At 39.8% G+C, this 8,360-nt stretch overlaps 1 protein-coding gene and 1 pseudogene across 1 annotated transcript in view; one reads left to right on the top strand and one right to left on the bottom strand.

Moving 5' to 3' along the window:
- Positions 1 to 4,384, top strand: part of LOC102874733 (60S ribosomal protein L24-like) — a 21,052-nt gene extending 16,668 nt beyond the window's left edge. Inside the window, exons 4-6 of the mRNA XM_006890034.1 lie at positions 5 to 141; positions 2,752 to 2,815; positions 4,260 to 4,384. Coding sequence (XP_006890096.1) covers positions 5 to 141; positions 2,752 to 2,815; positions 4,260 to 4,340 — 282 coding nt within the window. The 3' untranslated portion in view covers positions 4,341 to 4,384. The remainder of the gene's footprint in view (positions 1 to 4; positions 142 to 2,751; positions 2,816 to 4,259) is intronic.
- Positions 4,385 to 5,344: 960 nt separating this feature from the next.
- LOC102850176 lies at positions 5,345 to 5,744 on the bottom strand (annotated as a pseudogene).
- Positions 5,745 to 8,360: the final 2,616 nt, after the last annotated feature.

The following is an 8,360-nucleotide window of genomic DNA, read 5'->3' on the forward strand; positions in this document are numbered from 1 at the left end:
GTAGGAAGAAATTCAAAAGAAAAGAACCCGCCGAGCAGTCAAATTCCAAAGGGCCATCACTGGTGCATCTCTTGCTGATATAATGGCCAAGAGGAATCAAAAACCTGAAGTTAGAAAGGCTCAACGAGAACAGGCTATCAGGTGAGGAATGTTTCATGAGCATTTCTGGTTTGGATTATACTATTGGGGTTTTAATAGACCTTTTCTGGTGTGTGGGTTTTTTTTTTAAATTTGTGTTTAGGGAATGATTTCCAAAGAGGTCCAGGGGCCTCTTAAAATAACTAGAAAAGTTCTGACTTCGCTAAAAGACTAGTGGAATTGAAGTTTACACAGCTTTATGTGGTATGCAGCTTCTGATGGATTTATGATGACCCTTGGGTGTTTTTCTTTGCTACATCCTTTTTTTACATAAGTCCGTTTTCCTGTGTTATTGCCACTGTTAACACATTGTTCCAAACAGCTTCTGATTTATTTACTTTATTTCCTTTGCCGTGCCCTATCACTTGCATCTATAGGTGAACCATCAATCATAAATATTTTTACTTAATAGTATGGAAAAGGAGCAGATGCAGTATGGATATTGGGGATGGCCAAGTCTGACTACTCTGCTTTGTAAAGGGGAACTACCCCCATCAATAATGTTCTTGTGTACCAACCCATAGCTGACATTGTAGCAAGTTTCCACAGGCAGTTAATTGCTCAGGAGGAGATAGCCCAACCTTCTTCTGGAGAGCACCTGGTTGGCACAAACTACCTGCCTTCAGGATTGCAGTGCAGCTTCTTGCCATAACACCAAATACCTACCTAGTCAGACTTGCCACCCCCATGTTCCTGCACCTATTTTTATGAATTATTGGGTCTGGTATTCTTTGCAAAGATCAGATTTTACTCAGGGGTTGTGGGATTTGAGAGAAATTGGTTGGAGAGAGTGGGAAGGAGGTAAAGAAGATCTTAATGCAAGACCAGGTTTAGTCCAGCAATCCTATACCATATTAACAAGGCACAATTCTGCAAGGATAATCCAGCAGAACAAATGCAAGAAGCCTTTGGTTTCCTCAGTCATCCAGCAAACTTTTCTGTGTAGTCACAAGTTAGCTTGTCCAGATTTTAGTTCAGCAAGAAAAACTTTTAATTGTGGCTACATCTCCAAGGTTCCTCTGGTTACACCTTGCCAAAATCTCTTCACCTTTTCTCCAGTACCATTGCCACAGTTTGTTGTTGTTTTTTAATTTATTTTAGTGAAAGTTTACAGAGACATAGGGTTTCCAGTCATTCATTGTTGCTTTTTTCTCCCTAACCACCCCCTCTTGAAAAGAAAAACTTGATTGTTATGCAATCCCTTCCCCCACAGTTTTTTTACAGGGTGGAAGTCATTTTCATATTGACCCCACAGCTGTTGATTTGCAAGACCATGCCAACAAGGGCTATTGCATTGGCTAGAAAGAACAATTTTCAAGGATTCTAACCTTGTATTATATCTAAATGATAAAATAGTATATGCAGTTGTTACATGCCATTGAGTTGCCTGCAACTCATAGTGAGCCTGTGTACCATAACTCTTAAGTGTGTCCTATCCTGAGGCAGTCTCAATCACTTGAGACACCTAATCTTATTTCCCCAGTTACCATGTCAATCTTCTCAGTCGATGGTCTTCTTCTCCTGACCCTCCACCCTTCCAAGCATGATAGTCTCCAAGGACTGGTACCTCCTGACCAAAATATGTGAAACAGAACTCCCAATTTCTTGCCTCCAAGGCAAACATAGTTTCACTCTCTCCAAGACAGACCTGTTTGTTCTGACAGTCCATAGTATGTTCAGTACTCTTCTCTGGCACCACAACCCGAATATCATCCTTAGTCATTGTCCAGCTCTCTGTTACATAGCATGTAATTGCAAAGACCATGGCCTGGATTAGGCGAACCTTACTCTTTAGACTGTCATTGCTCATTAACACTTTGTGAGAGGTCTCTGGCAGCAAACTTACCCAGTGCAATTTGCCTTTTTATTTCTTGACTGCTGGTATTGATTATGGAACCAAGCAAGTGCAAACATTTAACAACCTAAATCTCTTCTCCACCATCACATGTTGCCAATTGACCCGGTGGTGAGAATCTTAGTCATTGAGTTTTAATCCATATTGAAGACTACAGTCATTAACCTTCCGCAGAATACACTTTAGGTCCTTCTTAGTTTAGGCAATCAGTGTTGTATCATCTGCATAACACAGGTGATCCAACAGTGTGGAAATTCTCAATATCACTAATACAAGAGTACTAGAGGAATGTCTTGTGTTTCATTGGCTATGGAAAAGCATTTATATAGACCACAACAAATTGGGGCTATCTTTTGAAGACTGGGAATCCCAGAACCCTTGATTGTGCCCATGCAAAACCTATATTTGGACCACAAAGCAGTCATCAGATCAGAGCAAGGAAACACACTGCATGGTTCAAAGTTAGGAAGGGAGTGCATCAGGTATGCGTGCTTCTCCATATCTTTTCAATCTGTCTGCAGAACACATTAAGGAGGCTTGACTTAAGAGAATGTGGCATTAAAACCATTGTATAATTATTTTCTGTATGTTAAGCTGACTTGATATGATGCCTAGTGAAATTTGATTAACCCTGCATAAAGAAATTGGTGAGAAATGTTTTACTGTCACAAAACTATGCAATCTCATTAATGAACTATATCCTCAGAAGGAATAATGTAGCACTTTGCCTTTTTTAATTTTTTTTTTTTTAATCTCAGGGCTGCCAAGGAAGCAAAAAAGGCTAAACAAGCATCTAAAAAGACTGCAATGGCTGCTACTAAGGTAATTATGTGAATTTTTTAGATTTTACAAGTAAAACTACCACAGAAATTTGTTTTCAAAACAAAAATTTGTTTTCAAAACAAATGTATTGCAGGGTACTAATGGAAATATCATGGAAGCTTTTTAAAAAAACAAACACCAAACACAAGGCCCTGAACAAAAACTAGTGTATTTATCTATTCTACATTGGCTGGTTGGAAATAGTCACAGCAGTTTGAAGAGCCCAGGGCTTTTTTCCCATTATTTCAACACTTCTGTTTTAAGTCCTGGGGTGGATCATAAAACCATGTTTAGGGGTAAACATTAATCAGATAATTTACTATTTCCTGGAATACCTGTATAGAAGTTCAACTAAATGCCTTAACTTTCAACCTTATATTCCCAATTAATTTAAAGGGGGGGAAAGGATGAAGATCTTCTAGAACTGCATCCTGCTGAAATGGGGGTGGGGAGCATGTATCTTAAATTAAAAGGTGCACAGGAGGAATTGGTTGATACTGAAAGCTGATTAACGGAACTGTACCATGGTTTGTTTTGGTAAGGCTTCAGTTTGTGTAATAAACGTGTAGCCAGACTTCTAGTGCAATCTTCTTCCACACACTGACTGCAGTTTATCCCAGTGTCACTCCTGTCTGCGCCAGGAGTGGACCAGCTGGCCCCTTTTGTGTGGTTTTTTTTTTTGGCCCCTTTTTCAATTGAGACAGGCGGTGGTGCTAAGATGCTCAGGTCTCAGTTCAATTGTTTCTGAACTGCAGGGAGTAAAGGTCTGTTAAGACATTTCCCCATATAGGCGACAAGATGAAAATACCAAACTCATTATGAAGTCCCAGAAGTGTGTAGCCAATATGCTTTGATGAAACCTGAGGCTCACTTGGCGTCATAAATGTTTTTGGGGTTGAGATCTCTAATGACTAGTTGTGCCAGATGAGTTTGTCAGGTTTTTAGAAAAGTAGAAGATAAAAGATGGCTTATGCTTTTTTAAAGACTATTCTGCAATTTTGGATTTACAGAAAACTTGAGAATGATAACATAGATGTGTATCCTTCACTTAGTTTTTCTTAACAGTTGGAATCACAGCAGTACAATTGTCAACTGTTAGAACTGGTTACTTATGACTTGGACAAGTGCAGAATTTAGTTGGATTTCAACAGCCTTTCCATAAAGTCCGGTTTTTTCTGTGGGTGGGTTTTTTCTCTTACCAAGTACGGATCCCACACTTACTGTGTTTTCACTCCTCTTATCTGTGGTATCTCTCACTTGGTCTTTGTATTTTGTTATAAAGCTGAGCTTTTAATATTTATACCTGATTTAGAAGAGTAATAATGGGAATACAAGTAAATACTTAAGTATTGGGTACTTAAGAATCCAGACATAAGAATATGGTTGTGAAAAAGGAAAAAGTTGCATGAGATAATGTCATGAAATTGGGTTTTATGTTTTACAGGCTCCCACAAAAGCAGCGCCTAAACAAAAAATTGCGAAGCCTGTGAAAGTTTCTGCTCCCCGAGTTGGTGGAAAACGCTAAGGAGGCTCATAAGGCTTAAATAAAGATGGAGTTGTAACTCTAGATTGCTGGTGTTTTTACTCTCGTATTTTCACATGAATTGGAAATATTTTTTTTAAAAATAAACAAAAACCAGGATTACATTATTCTTGCTTTGATAGAAGAAGCCTTGTTTGTATTGCCTTGTTACTTAGTATCCCTCTTAACAGTAACTGGTGGTTGAGCTAAAGGTGCTGTTTTTCCGCAGAATAACTCTTAAAAGAAAGCACTGTTAATTCAGTAAAGAGCTGTATTGAAAAAAAAAAAAAAAGCTGTATTGATACATACTAGAGTATGTTTTGGGGCTGAGTGCAAATTGAGGTGTTTCTTAGGGGTCACTGAAACCACAGCTTGTAGTGACTGATGAAAAACAGATCTGAGCCTGCAAGGAATAGCCCCTCTTGACAAACATGCTCAAGCTGTGAAACAGCCTTCCACTCTGTACATCTCATTGCTTTTTTTAGATAGACTTGTTTTGGCAGTCCGTGGGATATTGTTCTCTCCAATATCACAACTCAAAAGCATCAATTCTATAGTCTTTATTCATTGTCCAGTTTTTCAGATGTATAGGAAGTAATTGAAAACACTCAACACACAGCACTCTTGAGCACTTTGGAGAAACCCTGACATTTCCCGATGTAACACAACCTTTGTTCAGTATATGTACGTAATTTTGTACAGTGGTCCCCATACTTTGCACTTAAAATCTGTAAATTGTCAATTCAGTTATTCAGGACTAGAAAACAACTGGGCTTCTGTTTTGTGTTAAGTGCTGTCAGAGCTGACCCACCCACCAGTGGCCTTTGAGGGTATGAATTGCATAGGAGACTGCCCATCTTTGTCCCTTGGAATCTACCAAACGACCTGCCTTTGGGTTGGCAGTGTAACTTACCTCAAGTCCACCAGAGCTCCCCAACTGTGATAAGTTTTTTTTTTTGCAGTTTTTATGGTTTATTTAGCACAAATAAAATGTGCAAACAAGCTTTCTATTCATTTTCTTTGCTGCGCAGTCTGGCATTGGGATTGGTGACTAATGGCCAGCCGGGCTGCTCTTTCCACAATGGCTTTGCTGTTCTTGGAGGAAACATTGTGCGCAATCTCTGCACAGTAAGGTTTGTTGCACATCAGCACCTCCAGCTCCTTGACATTGTGGACTAGGAATTTGCGGAAGCCACTGGGCAACATGTGTTTTGTCTTCTTGTTGCTCCCGTAACCAATGTTAGGCATCAAGATCAGGCCCTTAAATCTCTGAACCCTGTTGTCGATGCCTCTGGGCTTGCGCCAATTACGCTTAATTTTGACATAACGGTCTGACTGGTGGCGGATGAATTTCTTGGTCCTCTTTTTGACGATCTTTGGCTTCAGTAGGGGTCTGAGGGCAGCCATTATGCCAGTGGCAGCTGACAACCACCTCCGTAGAAAAGAGGATAAGAGATAAGTTTATTTTTAAAACAGGTTAATCTTGACATCTTAAAAGGTTTTCATTCAGTGGAACAATCTATCCCTCCTTGAATGGAGGTGGGTTTTGTGGTTTTATTGTAGGACAAGGTTTCAGTTTGCAAGGCATGAATCTTACTCAAGTTGACAGCATCTGACACCAACAAAGTCTGTCACTCTCCTAGAATTAGAACATCCTAAATGAAGGATCATAGCTGATATATTAGATTTTCACTGGCTGTACATGATAAGGGATTGCACATCTTTCTCTGAGAGCTGCCACCTTGGCGTTAGCAAAACTCCCTATAGAAGGATTAGAGAAAAACTCATACACTGTTGATTGGGTTAGAAGGCAGTTTGGTGTGTCTTCAAAAAACTGAATGTTGAAATTACATGAGCCAGCTATCCCACTGCTTGGAATATACTTGAGAAAATTAGAACTGAAGCAGATTTGTACACCAACGTCCATAGGTTACCATTGCAAGAACATGGAAACAGCCCAAATATCCAACCACAATTGGATTGAGAAATCTGGTACACTCACAGAATAGAATACTACACAGTACTAAGGAGCAACGATTTTGAAAGTTACTACCTGGGAGGGACTGGAGAGCATTATGTTGAGTGAAGTAACTCGGTCTCATAAGGACATACTGTGTAAGACCATTGTAGAAAACTAGTAAAATGTGTATAGGATTCAAGGGGGAAGAAGGTAGGAGCAGAGGAGTGAGGATGGGCAGGGGAATCATAAAGCTGCATAATTTGATGGGTAGATGGAGGGTTAAGTAAAGGAAATGGGAACAATCCTGTGAGGATCTGGAAAGAGGGTAATGTGGGTTCAATGTTGATTAGTTTTTTCATTTAAATAAAATTTAATGTTGATTAGTTTTTATGTAATGAATGGGAATGTATGAACTGTAATGTGAAGAGTGTGAAATAGTTAAAAAAACCCACAACTCCCTATAAATTATACAGTATATGTTAAATTCAGTTTGTGTTCTAGGTCTTGCAGGTAGGTCCCCAGTGAGCTCTGGTGGCAGCCCTTGGGACATTACACTAACTCAGAGACCTTGCATTTACAATCAAGCTGCTCTGCAAGACAAGACAGTCCTTTTACAATTTACAGCCTCAAATTCATTAGAGGGTTGCTGTAAGTTGGAACTGAATTCTATGTTCAGTTCTGTGTTGCAAACCAAAAAGTCAGTGGTTTGAATCTACCAGCTGCTCAGTTGGAGAAATGGGATAGTCGTCTATTAAGATTAGTTGGGTTTTTTTTGGTGTTTTTTTTTTTTTAATTTTATTATTTTTTGTGCATGTACCGTCAAATCAGATCTGACTGGTACAGGAGGAAATTGTCCCTCCTCCGGCAGAGCATCTGGTGGATTCAAACCTTGTACCTTTGGGATAAGATTAGTTGTTTTTAAAAAAAAGTTGTTAGGTGCCATCACGTCAAGGGCTCATACTGACCTTATGAATGACAGGTTTGAACCTTGCCCTATCCTACACCATCCTCCCAGCCTGCCAAGCTGTAGGTCACTGTGTCACACTATCTCATTGGGGGACTTCGTCTTTTTTATTGAAATTTCTGCCTTTTCAAGCATGATAGCATGATCTCTAAGGACTACTGATTGCTCCTGAAAATGTCCAAAATTAAGTGAGATAAAATTTGACCATCCTACTTTTTATCATAAAAATAAATAGTGGATATGAATGATTGATTGTAAGCCAACAGAAAATTTTATGAGCCATTTTAGTTTCAGTAGTCTGTAGGTAGTGATGATGCTAACCCAAGGGTGGTCCTTTTCGAGCCTTTTGAATCCACCAGCAGCTCTTGGGGATAAAGATGGTCCATTAGCCATAACCATCTTTATTTACAGCCTTTGAAAATCCGCTGAAGAGTTACAAGTTTTCCAGCCCCACAGCAGTTAAGTTTTTTGAGTTTAAAGATTAAGATTTTATTAGGAGAAAACTGTGTTGTATGAGATGGAATGTGGCATCAGGATTGGAGGAAGACTCATCAACAACCTATGCTATGCAGATGGCACAACCTTGCTTGCTGAAACTGAGGAATACTTGAAATATTTGGGACAGAAGGTCAAGGACTAAAGCCTTCAATAATGGATTGAAGCTCAACATCAAGAAAGATTCTCACTACTTGGCCAACTGGAAGCATGATGACAGATGGTGAAGAGATTGTTAACAGCTTCAGTTTGCTTGGTTCCACAATCTACACTCTTGGTATCAGTAGCCAGGAAATCAAAAGAAGAATTGCACTGGAAAAGTCTGCTGTCAGGGACCTCTCCAGAGTACTGAAGAACAACAATGTTGGTCTGGATAGATAAAGGTGCACCTGATCCAGGCCATGTTGTGTTGTTATGTGCCGTCGAGTTGCCTGCGACCCTATGTACAACAGCCCTAAACTCCGCTCTGTCCTGTGCCAATCGCACTGTCTCTGACACTCCCATCCTAATTATCCCAGTCACTGAATCAATCCACCTCATAGAGGGCCTTCCTCTCCTGCGCTGTCCCTCCACCCTCCCAAGCATGATGTCCCTCTCTAAGGAC

Source organism: Elephantulus edwardii, unplaced genomic scaffold (assembly GCF_000299155.1).
Source record: "Elephantulus edwardii isolate Elephantulus edwardi_28Jun2011 unplaced genomic scaffold, EleEdw1.0 scaffold00085, whole genome shotgun sequence".
In the NCBI taxonomy this organism is placed as follows: domain Eukaryota; kingdom Metazoa; phylum Chordata; class Mammalia; order Macroscelidea; family Macroscelididae; genus Elephantulus; species Elephantulus edwardii.